General features: G+C 42.0%; 1 protein-coding gene across 1 annotated transcript in view; it reads right to left on the bottom strand.

The window, feature by feature from the left end:
- Positions 1 to 2,044: 2,044 nt before the first annotated feature.
- The window catches only part of LOC140946299 (DNA ligase 4-like), a 43,113-nt gene continuing 29,711 nt past the window's right edge, over positions 2,045 to 15,446 (bottom strand). The window contains exons 26-30 of the mRNA XM_073395395.1: positions 14,935 to 15,096; positions 13,070 to 13,164; positions 11,953 to 11,995; positions 11,172 to 11,281; positions 2,045 to 2,687 (exon numbers count right to left, since the gene is read on the bottom strand). Of these exons, the coding sequence (XP_073251496.1) occupies positions 2,549 to 2,687; positions 11,172 to 11,281; positions 11,953 to 11,995; positions 13,070 to 13,164; positions 14,935 to 15,096 (549 nt within the window). The 3' untranslated portion in view covers positions 2,045 to 2,548. The remainder of the gene's footprint in view (positions 2,688 to 11,171; positions 11,282 to 11,952; positions 11,996 to 13,069; positions 13,165 to 14,934; positions 15,097 to 15,446) is intronic.

The following is a 15,446-nucleotide window of genomic DNA, read 5'->3' as shown; positions in this document are numbered from 1 at the left end:
AATCACCTGTAGCTTTGGCATCACCAGTTCTTCCGCTTCTTCCCCGGACACACCTGAACCCTTCTACTTGTGCTTTAACCATGCAGTCATGTCACTACCGCAAGACAACAAAGGAAGCATTCCTGTTTCTTGCACAGCCCATGACGTGACACTGCACTGGTCATTTACCCCTCCAAAGGAATAAAGTGCCATCGAAAAATTATCCTGAAACAGATCGCTTTCTAGAATTTCGAAACAAACCTGATGAAAAACAGAAAAAATTCCCGCGAAACGGGAGAAGGATTGGACGGGAACTCGGTCCAGTCCACACACTCTTCAAGTCCAAAATGGCGGGCCAGCTAGCTTGATGTAATGACAAGTGCATCATCTCAATGCAAGGCTTTGTTTGGGTTATTTTCTTTATAAAAGCAAAACAAGCTTTTTGTTATCTAGCTCTCCTAACCGTGGATGGATGGTTTCATTTTTTCAGCTCTAAAGGACTCGGAAAATCACAGTTCACTTCGATACTACTCACTGAAGCTCGTATATGTCTGTGTAATCTACGTATGTATGGTCATGCTCCTTTGCTGATGGGTATTTAAAACAACTATTCAGGCTATTACAAGGTCAGACGAAGATACTATGTTAACGAACCTTTTGATAAGCTAAATTTATCTGGTAAAAATATAAAAAAAATGGGCCTTACAAAATATGGAGACTTTCCATGCTTGGAGTAATGCTTGGAAATATGACGTGAAACTGACTATAAATCAAAGAAAAATTTAGGCATCTTGTAAAAAGATTGTTATATGTACATCAGAACATCATCATTTGTGTTCTATGGTGGTTACTAGGTTTTCAAAGAATAAAATCACCTTTGTTTTTCTAAATTATGTGTTTGTTGCGCTAATCAGAGGTCCGTTTTAGATCAATTTTAAGGTAAGAATTGGTGTATTTCTAAACAGCGAAACTGATTTGGCTTTGACAATTCATTTTCACTTACCAAATACAGAATAAGGGCTTCTTGTCAACAATTTGGTTTGTTTATGGCCTGAATTAGGCTCAAAATTCCATTTTGCATCGCCTTAGAGGGGCATGAAGTGTTTGTTCCAAAAATTCAATAAACCATAATAAGCCAAATTTTTCTCAACTGATTTTGATAACTGGGTGACTAAAGTAAACAGTGGTATAGGTTTGGAAGTTATGCAAGAAGGCAGGTGAATATAGTAAAATTTTGAAAAATGGCTATTTTGGGTTGTAATTTTAACATCAATTTTGGCCAAACTCTAGCCCCAGGCTCCTCTCTGTGCAATACATTGAGGACAAAGTTAAATGCATGAAAGCTCTATTATAGTAGAATTCATGGTCAAATTCATTTGGCAGCACAATTTACCAGTGGGGTCTTATCACACTTTCAAAATGCCCCCTGGAAGGCTGGATTTTTGGTGCTCAAAGGGCAAAAAATGAGACCCCCCCTGTAACTCCAAAACTAAAACTCAGAGAAGTGAGCCAAAGTGGCTTTTGAAATATCTCATTATACCCAATTTCTGTGCCAAGTTTCAGCCAAATCGGTTGTGCACAACTTTTGGCCCCTGGAACACTTTCTCAGACAATGACACTTAAAGCCGTCAGAAAAAGGCTTTGGTGGATTTTTTGTTGTTTTTCGACTAGAGGCTTCCTTGTTCATGTTACTGCCTTTGGTTTAAGGCCGTCGGGGTTAGGCTTTGATGGATTTTTTTTTTGTTTTCGACTTGAGGCTTATTTTTCTCGTTTACTGCTTTTGGTTTCAGGCCTTTGGGTTCAGGCTTTGATGGATGTTTTTTTGTTCGACTTGAGGCTTCTTTTTTCACGTTAGTACCTTTGTTTAATGCCGTCGGAGTTTGGCTTTGATGGATTTTTTGTTTTTCGACTAGAGGCTTCTTTTTCCATGTTACTGACTTTGGTTTAAGGCTGTGGGGTAGGCTTTGATGGATTTTTTTTGTTTTTGGACTTGCAGCTTCTTTTTCCATTGCGGCTTCCAAGTGGTTTTAGAGGCGAAGAGACAGTAAATAACAAAACACATACACAACGTAAGTCATTTTTATTTCTACCTTTGTCAAAAAATGGAATTTAGGACGTATTTTGTTTATTTTCATACATTCTCTTATAAATTCAAAGTCCAACGAACTCCCACAGAGTTTGGGCTGTCTGTGTTTTTATCGATTCAAAAAATACGCAAGCATAATATTGTTGTCTCTGTTCAACATAAGATAGGGCTGGATGATGAAGGTTCATGAAACAGTTTATCTTGATTAGCGATGCCAACCTCCCCCACGCCCGCCTTGGTATCTTAAGTTTGAATGCTATAATTGCTATATGCCCCTTCCCTCTTGGGTCTTAATCTTCTGCATAGTGTCTGTCTACGAGGCTTTTTCTCCTTTAACTAAAAGATGACCAACCATGCCGTAGGTAATACTTCGTGCAACATCTACACCACACAGTAGCACAGTGTAAGTTTTAGAAGCGATCATTCGAAGTTCAATAGTGCAGGCAAAAAAGGACTGTTCAGTGAGGGTTAGGAGCAGCTGCATTAGGTAGTTGGTCTGAAATATCTTTCTGGCAAGAGCTTCTCTGCTTGTATTGACTGGACAAACCAATTCAAACTCACAAAATGCTGCTTTGTATGTTCGTCCTGCATTCGTTGAAAGTCTTGAAGACGACTTAGGTCACTAGGTAAATACAAAAAAGACATAAGGAAAACAATACGTCCGTTTAGAACCTCTGATTTCACAGTGCTCTATCTTTCAATGCTCTATCTGTGCTTAACTTCACGCTATCTATTTAGAATTTAAGCAAGAAAGACAAAAAAAATTGAAAATACAGTTGAACCCCCATTATGCGGCTACCTAACCTCGATTAAGCGGGCAGTAATCAAAGCCCGAAATAATTGTAACCAAGAATGGGGAATTAAACCACTAACTGTTGAGCAGCCACCTCTATTAAGCGGCTGTCGCCCCCTTTTGCTGTCCAACAAGAGTTTTCCCATAGTTGTTACCTCTAAAGCACTTGACAGACTAACTTTGGCTTTATTTTAAGAATATGATAAAGAGAAGAGGTCACGACCGATTGTAAAACACTAATGCTGCCCCCGTCGAGTGTTTTCTTTTAAATTAAGTGATGTTTTCGATTCTGCTAAAGATTCTGCGAATTTATGAACGGTTCATGAAGAACCTCCATAGCGGTCAACCTCTATTAAGCGGTCGCTTACCGGTGCCCCGAAGGTGGCCGCTTAATGGAGGTTTAACGCTATATTAATAAATTAAAGTTGTTACAGCGAAGCGACGATCATGTTCTTTACTATCAAATCAAACGTGTCGCTAACTGATCGGGGATATTTAAATACGGAGAACAAAAACTTGCAGGCGATGAAATGGTGCGATGTAATCAACTTGATTTATTTCTTGCCAGCGATCAATGATTCTCGTAAACTAAAAAACAAATACAACTAAATGAACTAACTTATAGGGGAAATCAAAATATAAACGAGTAGCGATCGAAACAAAAGACGATAAAACATAATTGTGTACGAAAGGCTTAATGACAAAGTACAAGCTAGTGCATTTTGGGGGCGGAACCCCGCACATGAAGAATCTTACTGTTGCATGGAAAACACTTAACAAATACATCTGCTAACCTAAATAAAATGCTTATATATTGACTTTCGATGAAGATAAAATTAGTAGAAAGGTAACTGAAATATCCATACTGTAGTAAATAACAAAATATGCGAGATTGTTACGAAATGTACACATGTATGCCCACGAGGGGACAAATAAAGTACTAAATCAATAACCTGAAGACTAAATCAACAAAAATATCTACGAAAGGAAACGAAAATGATTACTTACATATCTGACCCACACAGTAAACGTCCAAATAACGAAACGAAACTAAATGACACAAAAACTTATTCTTCTACTGTATTATGCGAGAAACGTGCAATCGACTGAAATAAGAGCTATCCAGGGGGAGTATTAGAAACAAAGCAATGACGTAAATGAAACACTGGAAATGAAATGAAACTAAAAATAATGAAAACTAAATGAGAAACTTAACATGGCTCCCCTGAAATAGAATATTTCACAAAACCAATAATCTTCCCACGTAAATTCAAGGAGATTAACTTAAAACACATTTCAATCAAAGTTCAATTATTAAGGCTCCTCGTCGGGGATCTACCCCCGGTCTTCATTCTGCTTGATCATCACGGGCAATCAAAAGGATTAGCTTGTGGATTGGACGCTCTAGGTACTTGATTGGCCCATCGGTACTGAGATGGCGATCTCCCAGAACAACCTGGACTTTGCGCACATAACCATCCTTCTCAATGTCGACCCTTCTGACACGAGCGAGTTGCCAACAGTTCCTTGGCAGGGTGTCATCCTTGACAATCACGACGTCGTTAACTGCTAGGTTCCTTCGCGGCTCCTTCCACTTGTTGCGTTGTTGAAGGCTTAGGAGGAACTCCTTCCTCCAGCGGGTCCAAAATTCATTGGCCAAATGCTGGACTCTTCTCCATCGTTTCTTGGTGTAAAGGTCAGTTGACTCAAACATCCCCGGGGGAGAGAGGACAACCTTTGTCTTCATTGTCAAGAAGTGATTCGGGGTAAGAGGCTCCAAACTTGGGTCATTCAAATTCTCAACTGACATCGGGCGGCTATTAACGATTGCCTCTACTTCGCACAGGAGGGTCCTAAAGGCCTCATCATCCAACTGGGTGCCGTTTGATTCTAGAAGCGCAGACATTACATTTCGCACCGTTCGGATTTGTCGCTCCCAAATCCCCCCCATATGACTGGCTGCAGGCACGTTCATCCTGAATGAGAACCAATCACAATTATTCTTCAGTAGTTCGGCCCTTATCCTTTCATGGTCGAACTCTTCAAGGGCTTCTCTGAGTTCCCTTCTTGCTCCGACGAAGTTGGTTCCTTGGTCGGACCTCAATTGGCGAATAGGGCCTCTTCGACAGGTAAATCTTCGAAAGGCGTCAATGAACGAATTGGTGTCTAAAGAATTCGCTGACTCCAAGTGAATTGCTCTTGACGACATGCATGTGAAGAGAACTCCGTATCTCTTAACTTCTTTTCTTCCCTCCTTTATGTTCCATGGTCCAAAGTAGTCCACTGCGCAAAAGGTGAAAGGGGGTGCTGGCTCTAATCTATCGACCGGTAGGTCGGCCATCTTCTGATCCTGTACCTTTCCTCTTAGCTTGCGACATGTTACACACTTTGAGATGTGGGTGGCTACAGCAGTGGATCCTCCAATGATCCAGAATCCTCGGAAACGAATTTCACTAAGGGTCATACCTCTCCCTTGGTGTTTAACTTCTTCGTGACAATGCTTGATAAGGAGATTTGTGATGTGATTTCCTTTGGGCAAAATAATTGGAAACTTGACACTTTCTGACAACGTAGCGTGCTTGAGGCGCCCGCCTACTCGTACGATTCCACTTGCATCCAGGAAAGGATCGAGTTTGCCAAGAGAACTGCAACTTTTCATAGATCTTTTCCTTTGGGAAAGGTTTGCTTTATCCTTTGGGACTCCCGGCGGTGAGAGCGAGGTCAAGGTGCCAATCTCATCTCCAAAATGATCAGCTTGAACTGCCCTAATGATTCGCGTTTCTGCATCCTGCATACTTGCCACCGTCATCGAAGGAAGCTGGATGACTGTATAGGGCTTCTTTGTTGTATTTGATTTCTCTTCTACGACCAGGAGGGACTTGTGCTTCAGTCTTTCTTTTAGCTTCTGCACAAAAATAAGACATAATGCGACAGCTCTTTTTGCTCGATGAAGGTCGGAGAAGTACGCCAATCGACTGGAAATGCTTGCAAAGGACTTTTCTACGTTTGTAGCGAGGCTCACAGACTTCTTTACTTCGGGGTCATCAGATGATAACTGTCGAGTATCTTGTACTCCTAATAGTTGGGATGTCGGCCACTGACTTCTATCATTCCACAGGAAGGCTGGCCCGGTTATCCAATTTGACTTGATGAGCTGTTGTGCACTGAGGCCGCGAGAGGCGTGATCTGCAGGGTTAAGTTTGGTGTCCACATAATGCCATTGATCCGGAGAGGTGTGGTCTTGAATTTGTTGCACCCTGTTTGCAACAAAGATGTGGAAACGTCTACTTTCATTAGCGATGTACCCGAGAACAACCTTGCTATCGGTCCAGAAGATTTCTGTCATTTCTTCGTAGTCTAATTCTCTTTGTAATTGACTACTTGTTCTTACAGAAACCACAGCAGCTGTAAGCTCCAAACGAGGCACCGTTACTTGTTTGAGTGGTGTAACTCTTGCTTTGCCCATTACCAACGAGCAATGGAGATGGCCTTTATCGTCCTTTAAGCGGAGGTATGAGCATTGGCCGTACCCCTGGGTACTGGCGTCAGAGAAGTGATGCAACTCTACACTACTGATGTATCCAAAATCTGATGGCTTGAAGCATCTCTGATCTGATAACTGATCCAAAGTGAACAGCTCACTTCTCCACCTTTCCCACTTCATCTTAATTACTTCAGGAACTGGGTCATCCCAATCTGTCTTTTCTCTGCACAGGTCCTGTAGGATCTTCTTTCCTTCAAGGAGGAGTGGAGCCACGAAACCTAAGGGATCGTATATGGAGCTGACTGTGGAGAGTATCCCTCTTCTGGTACATGGACGGTCCTTCAACGTGATTCTAAACTGGAATGAATCTTTCTCGACGCACCACTCAACACCAAGGGTACGTTCTATCGGTAGGGCTTCAGAATCCAAGTCTATGTTCCTTATCTCTTCAGCTCTATCTTCGGCTGGGATGGCTTCTATAACTTCCTTCTTGTTTGAAGCAAACTTGTGCAGGCGGAAACCCCCTCTGCGGCACATCTCTTTAGCGTCTTTAATAAGGTTCACTGCTTCTTCTGATGAGGCGACAGATTTGAGGCCATCGTCCACGTAAAAATTTCTTCGTACAAAGTTCGCTGACATTGAGCCAAGTTCTTCTTCATTATCGTTAGCAGTGGACTTCAAGGCGTAGTTCGCACATCCAGGCGATGATGTCGCTCCAAAGAGATGGACAGTCATTCTAAATTCTATCGGGTCCTTGGTCGTGTCTCCGTTCTCCCACCACAGGAATCTCAAGAAGTCTCTGCATTCTTCTGATACTCTTACTTGAAGAAACATCGACTCTATGTCGCACATGAATGCTACTGTTTCTTGCCTGAACCGACAGAGGACTCCCACCAAATTGTTTGTTAAATCTGGTCCTTGTAACAAATGTCTATTTAAGGTCTCGTTCTTGAATTCCGCGGAGCAATCGAAAACCACCCGGATCTTGTTTGGCTTTTTGGGATGATATATGCCGTGATGAGGAATATACCAAACTTTTCCTTTATCAGATAAACTTGACTTGCTGTCTTGAGAACTTCCTTGGAGTAAACATTCGTCAGGTGGGACTCTTTCTGCATGGCCATTCTTGATTAAATTTTCCATGAAGGTGGTGTAGTCTTCTTTGTACTTCTGATCAGATTTAAACCTCCTTTTCAGTTGGCTTAAGCGACGCACGGCTACTTCTTGGTTGTTGGGAAGGCTTGGACTGGTTTCTTTCAAAGGCAAAGGCAACTCGTAGTGTCCATCTTCGCAGTGGCGAATGCCCTGTTCTACAGTCGCCAGAAATCTTCTGTCTTCTTGGGAGAGAGCCTGACTGTTTCTGTCCTTTTCTGAGAAGTCGGCTTCAAACATCATCTTTACTTCTTTAGGGGTGATTTCCTCCTTCGTCTGACTGGTAGTTACAAATGCAATATTTCTTGAACAATCGCTGCCTGTCTCGTATGCCAAAACTCTGTTACATGTTACAAAATCGTCGTCAACTTCATCAGCTTCTTCTTTAGATACAGGCATGATCACGGGACCAATTATGCCCCAACCAAGCAAGGTCCTAACAGCATAGGGATCTTCTCCTTTCCCGAGAATGACTTCTCGTGGCTTGATCGCTCTCGGACAATTACAGCCTAACAGCAGTCCTACGTCCATGCTACTTTGATATGGATACAGCTTATCGGCGATCTTCTGAAGGTGTTGCCACTCATTTGCCGTCTCCTTTCTCGGAATTTGGTCTCTTCTGAAAGGTATATTTGATCTTGAATATGTCTTTGGAAGCTCAATCTCCACTCTCTTATCGATTCTTTCAACAACCAAACCGCTTATTTTCTCAACAGCAATCTCCTGTCGTCCTAACATTGTGGACAGATTGAGTTTAACTTCAGGTCCCTTCAGGCCAAGGTCTTTGAGAACTTCAGACTTGATGAATGTGGTATCGCTAGCTTCATCTAAGAGAGCATAAGTCATAATCTCCCGTTTGGGACTGTCCTTATGGTGAAGCCACACTGGTACAATTAATGAGTTGATGACGACCCGTTGGCTATCTGTACTAGAACAGTTACTAATGGCTGGAATTGAGCTATCTTCTTTCTCCATCGCTTTCTGTGGTTCTTTGCCTTGCTTCTTAGTTTCATAATGGAGGGTTGTTGGGTGCGGCTTCTTGCACTCCTGACACGTAAGTCTACGCTTGCAGTCTTTAGAGAGGTGACCTCGCTGAAGACAGCCGAAACAAAGTGAGTTCAACTTCACGAAATCATGGCGCTCTCTTATGTCCATTTTCTTGAACTCTTCACAGTTGTACAACATATGGGACTTTGAACACGCCGGACACTTTAACTTTGAGTCAGTTTTCTCACCAGAAGGTGACTTCGAGTTCCCCTTTGACTCTTCTCCAGTAGTGGCAAGGCTGTTCAGGCTAGGTGGACGCCTTCGGTTTATGCTTGTTTTCTGCTTCTCGGGGCTCTTCTTCTTTTCCATCTTTAGCACATCGGGGGAGAAAACAGGATCAGTGGCGAGATCAGCCTCGGCTCTGACAAACTTCACAAGGTCATGAAAGGTGATTGTTCGTTCATCTTTCTTCTTCTTATCGAACGCATGTCGACACCATTTCACACCAGAATAAGATGGTAACTTTGAGCTAACTTGCCTCAGTACTTCTGTGGAGTTTAACTCGTTTAGGGAGTGTATACTTCTCATTGCTTCTTCACACTGGCCAAGAAAGTCGGACAATGCTTGGGGACCGTTACTATCACCTTCGCTTATTTGTGGCCATTCCTTCAATCGGGACTTATAGGCGTCAGAAACACGATGAGGTTCCGTCTTCACAGACACACCTCGCGGTTTCGGTGACGCGGTGTGAAAGGGATTAAGAGGCGTGTCTGATCTGCATTCAACCTTGCGTGGTTGCGGTGATTCGTGCGACAAGGGAGGAGCAAATGGATTCGGAGAGGCTTTGAACTTAACTTCCGTTTTGGCGGGTGACCCAGATTGCGTTGGCACGAAAGGAGGAGCGTCTTCGTTTAATTTACTTCTCACAGGAACCATCTTCGGTGTAGCCTTCTCCAACTGGCTTGCCCTTTCTTGTTCTTCTTCTTCGAGACTTTTCATGGCATCTCGTTCAGCTCTCGCCATTGCTAGCTCCTTCATACATGTCAGTCTTCTAAGCTCCGCTTCCTTATCGAGGAATTCCATTTGAGCTTCTAGTTTGGCGGCTTTCGCAGCGGCCTTTATTTTTCTCGACCGAGCGGAGGAATTTGACACGTGAGACGTCTTCGTACTACCTGTTCTGCTTGTTCCTGAACGATAGCTCTTCACAGAGTGTTGTTTAGCTGCTTCCTTCTCAAGGGCGTGTATTTGACCACTGATCTTCAAACGACAGTCCTGGTACTCGCGATCTTTAAGGTCAAACCACCTATAGGAGGCGTCAGTTTCCTGTTCCGTCAGCATGAGCTCATGATAATCGGTGAACGCTTGATGGAAATCTTCTTTCAACTGATCGAGATTATCTCTTTCTTGAGAAAACCATTCAATGTCCTCGCAGGTCATATAGGAGGAATTAATCCTCTTGATTTGCTTTGCCATCCTTTTATATGCGGCGTCTCTCTTTTGTTGGAGCATGGAAATGTTCATTAACCGTCCCTTCTCCGTGGGTTTCCGGTCACGCGTTCTACGCTGTTGCATGACATCCTCACTAGCTAACACAGCGGGTGATGCGCAGAGGAGGTTATCGATTATTTCTATGGCGTTTTCTTCTTCAAACATCTTGTAACGTTCTTGTATGTGGAGATATTTTACTGTTACAGCGAAGCGACGATCATGTTCTTTACTATCAAATCAAACGTGTCGCTAACTGATCGGGGATATTTAAATACGGAGAACAAAAACTTGCAGGCGATGAAATGGTGCGATGTAATCAACTTGATTTATTTCTTGCCAGCGATCAATGATTCTCGTAAACTAAAAAACAAATACAACTAAATGAACTAACTTATAGGGGAAATCAAAATATAAACGAGTAGCGATCGAAACAAAAGACGATAAAACATAATTGTGTACGAAAGGCTTAATGACAAAGTACAAGCTAGTGCATTTTGGGGGCGGAACCCCGCACATGAAGAATCTTATTGTTGCATGGAAAACACTTAACAAATACATCTGCTAACCTAAATAAAATGCTTATATATTGACTTTCGATGAAGATAAAATTAGTAGAAAGGTAACTGAAATATCCATACTGTAGTAAATAACAAAATATGCGAGATTGTTACGAAATGTACACATGTATGCCCACGAGGGGACAAATAAAGTACTAAATCAATAACCTGAAGACTAAATCAACAAAAATATCTACGAAAGGAAACGAAAATGATTACTTACATATCTGACCCACACAGTAAACGTCCAAATAACGAAACGAAACTAAATGACACAAAAACTTATTCTTCTACTGTATTATGCGAGAAACGTGCAATCGACTGAAATAAGAGCTATCCAGGGGGAGTATTAGAAACAAAACAATGACGTAAATGAAACACTGGAAATGAAATGAAACTAAAAATAATGAAAACTAAATGAGAAACTTAACAAAAGTGTAGGACGTTTATGTGACTGAAAGAAGTAAGGTTACGGTTTTTCTATTCCAACATGATAAGTTTGTTATCTTCTACATTCTGTAAGAAATTTGTTCAATGTTTGGGCGGACCTATAGAATGCGCCCATCCACTATCATTTGTCACTGGTCTTAAGCGTGCAATGTTTTCTTATCCAAAATAAAGAAATATCTTTGGTTTGATTTTTACCTTTCATCAAAGATGACGTGTGTTACTTTGTTATCGAAGCTGTGCGTAACTTGGGCACCGTAAAGACGAAGTTTCAACTCAACTAGCTGCAGACGGCAGTTAGGTATCTCCTTAAAGAGAAATCAGTAATGCATTGAAACATCAAACATATTCATCACACCTAACGTAACTGACCTTTAAAACGGATCAGGGAAATGTTTTCTTTTTCAGTCTCAAGGATATGGCATCTAGTCATGTAAAGGACTTTGTAAATTGAAAAACAATCAGATTGGAAAGCGAGACAATTTTTACCCTGGTAAATGGCCAGGGATATAGCTTTGATCTCAAGATACAATAGAAACTCCGGCATTTGCCTTTCGTGGGTTATTTCGTTAAAAAGTAACTTAAATTTAAAACGTTAAACATCTCCACTTCCCGACCCGGCACAAGGAAAGTGATTGTGTTTATTTGGAAAATTCAGGTCCTGGTAATTGATATCCATAGATGATAGAATTTACTCACAGCATTTCCTTGAATATGTTAAATGCATGCGATTTATGGTACACTAATTCCGGGAGTCGTAAGCTTTTAGTTTTGAAGTCTCATCGTGTTAAAATATAGCCTGCGAACGGCAGACGTTTCTTTCGATCATCGCCGCTGAGGAACGTTTCGCGAGGTGGAACGAAACGAAACGTCCCGAAACGTCCCTCAGCGACGATGAGCGAGGAGAAACGTCTGCCTTTCGCAGGCTTGTTAAAAACAGAGGGTGTATACAAAGAGACTAAACGCCGGGGCTACTTACTGTTGATGTGTCCCCGATGCAACTGTACCGGTCAAGGTAAACTCTAAGATAAATAGAAGTCAAATGTGCCGTCAGCCGAATGACACTTAGTTTTTCATACTTGGAGGAGCTTCTACTCGAGAAGTCCAAAAGGAGGCACGAGGAATATGCGACAACCCGTAGCGTGACGCCTGTTGACACACTGAATCTCCTTTTTTTCTCTTGCTTAATTTTTTGTTTATCAAATTACGCAATGATTTAAAGCTGCAACAGCAAAAACCCTTTGGATTGCATAACAAGGTGTAGCGCCTCCCATATTTGAAGATAACGAATTAATATTATTCTGCGAAAGGTTTGAACCCAGGAGTCATTTTAAAAGTCGGTTGAGTTTGATCGTCCGTGTGAACGTAGTCCTGAATAGGACTGTTGTTGTTGATAGTGACTGACGTTTCGACAACCTGTGCGGTAGTCATCTTCAGAGTCAAAGTGAGTTGTATCACGTCAGTTGATGGTATTATACTCTGGTTACTGATCTGATTGGTCAATTACGTCGTGATGTTATTGGTCGTCTGTCAGTTAAGTCGTGATTTTACTCATTTGGCTATGAAGACTCGTAATCAGTCTATTGTCACAGTTAAACAGTCATCTATTGTTAGTCAAATTGTCAGTTCTCCAGTCGTTCTCTCGTAGTTAGTTTTGCTTGATCTCGTCTATAAGTCGTTTGTACGGCGCTGGTAACTGTTGGCTACGATTATTCTATTATTCTACTACAGGCATGCTATATGAAGATGAATGATGAATTTAGCTTTCATTCAGTAAGCTCCAAAGTAAGCTGCCGTTCCGATTAGTTCCCACTGAAATATAGCCTGCGTGGCAGGAGGAAGGGGGAATTTGGGCGCGCGAGAGCAGTTGCGTTATATTGTTATTTTTTTAATTAGTAGGCGGGATGGCGAAAACAATGGCTTCTTTGCAGGCGTTCTCCTCCTCTCCCCCCCTCCCCCCCCCCTCGCGCGTGGTCTCGCGCCCTAATTCCCTTCCCCTTCCCTTTCGAACGCCTGCCACGCAGGCTAACTGACATGTGATTGCTGAAGGATTCTAACTAGCAACTGATGTAAAACGAAATTAAATTTATTCTAACCTGCAATGACTGAATAACCCCATAGGCAAATTATCTGGAAAATAGTTTTCCTTTATTTCCAATACTTGTTCTTTAGAAAGAGACACTGTCTTGTTCTTTAAAAGAAAGGAAATAAACTATTACGCTATGGTTGTTATTAGTGAACTAGTATAATTATGTCACTCTTGCATTCCATAACGGTGATGTATTTTATCAACGAGCTCAAAGTGTACAGGCATTGCAGACAAGTAAGGGAGCGGGGAGTACAGTACCCTAGTGAAATTCACTGTGTATGCTTTCCAGAAAATGCCTTTCAAATCTGAACTTTATGAAAATTAGTCAAATGCAAGAAACAGCGTTTAGCCAGGGTATGTGCTACAATAACACAGAATTTGGGTGTGTTCCTTTCGGCGAATCCAAAAACGGATGTTTGATCCTAGATTTGCCAGATTTCGCCGTCGAAAGGAACGTGAAATCCGAAATTGGATTTGTAACCTTGGTAACCTTTCGCCAACGCGTGCAATATGCACGACAGCCTCTCAAAAAATGACGTGTTTTCTACTCTTTGACAAATTATCCGATTATACCGTGCAGAATTTAGTGGTCGGCAGTTCGAATAGCGACGATGGAACATATAAAACAGACAAAGAAAGAAGCGCATTAAAATTGAAAATTATCTAAAGAATGTCGGCCAGTTTGATCCAGTTCCATAGCTCGGATTTTTTTATGTAACACGATGGAGTGCCTGTCGCGTCTACAAGCGAGTTTGTAGTTAGATAGCAGTCCATTTGTTACTTTTACTTATTTCTGATTTCAAGCAATCTTTAGAGACAAATGGTTAGTATATGGATATTTTAATGTACCAGGAACAATCTTCTAGTGTTTTCAGATGTTTTGCGGCAAATGACAGCAACGAGGAAACTCTACGGCCTCTATGGGAATACTTCAACTGGAAATACCGCTGCACCATCTGACTAATTTCGGATCCACTGTGAATGGAACAGCGTAGATCACTAATCCAATGAATCCTTTTTCAAAAAGGATTCACCAGATCAAAAATCCGGATTTGGATTTGCCGAAAGGAACGCGAAATCCGTTCTTAGATCTAAAATCCGTTTTTGGATTCACCGAAAGGAACACACCCAAACATGCAAGAGACGGAATGGATATCTAGAAAAAGGACTTCCCTAGGACTTAACTGGTGCTTAAACAGGCACGGTTTCGTCCCGGGAGCGGTACTCCCCTATAAAAGTGACGGGGGTGCTCGTCGTACCTTTCAGGGGTTCAAATTTGTGGATTGGTACGGCTTAGGGTGCTAAAGCCTAAAATGACTGATTAGGATAAACATTTATGACAATACTTCCAAAGAGTCGTTAAGAAGAAATTGTTCGAAAGTTATCTTTATTACTATTAAAATTTGCAGTGCCAGTTGTATGATTAGTTGTTGTATCGACACGCCCATAAAACAAGATTCTGGTACCTCGTAGGGGTGTTCTCAAAAATTTCCGACGAGCACCCCCGTCACTTTGGTAGGGGAGTACCACCCGGGGGTTTCGTTAAACTAGAAAAGTAACTTGAACATGCACCAGTGAGTATAGGTTGTCACAATAGTTACTGCTTCTATAAACTGAAAGAGCAACTATTATGCCACCAAGTTGTAATTAAATAAATAAGAAGGCCCTAGTTCTAGGTTTAAATCGAAAAGAAGGCGTGTAGCCCGCGAAAACATCCGTTTCTCCTCGCTTTTGGCCGCTGAGGACGTTTCGCGCGAAACGTCCCCAGCGGCGAAGAGCGAGGAGAAACGGATGTTTTCGCAGGCTAGAGGGCGTGAAGATGTCCTGGTAAAAATATTAAGTTAACATTCTGAAGTTTAACAGTCCCCTCACCTGTCCTGGCACTTTATCGAAAATTTCTTTCAGTGACTCAGGGGTGGAATTGTGAGTGTAACTATCACCAAAGCAATCATATTCTTCGGCAAATTTATCAGCAGTTCGCAATGAAAAATGTAACATCTCACTCGGCAGCCACGCCTTCAGCAGCCCACATTCCTATCATTAACAAACTAAAATAAGTCAATATTTCTACGGGTTTGCGATCGTTTCGTCTACGAGTCATTTCGCGGACGTCTCAAGTTGTTTCGCTTACGTGCCGGGTCAGTTCCTTAACTGCTCTCGCCTGATCAGTAATAATAAACGAGGTATATCATTATACATGCGTATCGCACTTCTTCTTATCATGGCTGATAGAACGATGTCTATACATGCGCAGCGCTCGTTTGGCTTCTTAAGCGGAACAACAAAAGAGCAAGGGGGGAGCAAGGGATGGCGCAGTGGTGAGAGCGCTCGCCTCCTACCAAAGTGGCCTGGGTTCAAAACCCGGTGTCGACGCCAGATGTGGG

The sequence above is a fragment of the Porites lutea genome, chromosome 8 (assembly GCF_958299795.1).
Source record: "Porites lutea chromosome 8, jaPorLute2.1, whole genome shotgun sequence".
NCBI lineage: Eukaryota > Metazoa > Cnidaria > Anthozoa > Scleractinia > Poritidae > Porites > Porites lutea.
The sequence above is the reverse complement of the archived record's forward strand: the minus strand, read 5'-3'. Positions and strand labels throughout refer to the sequence as shown.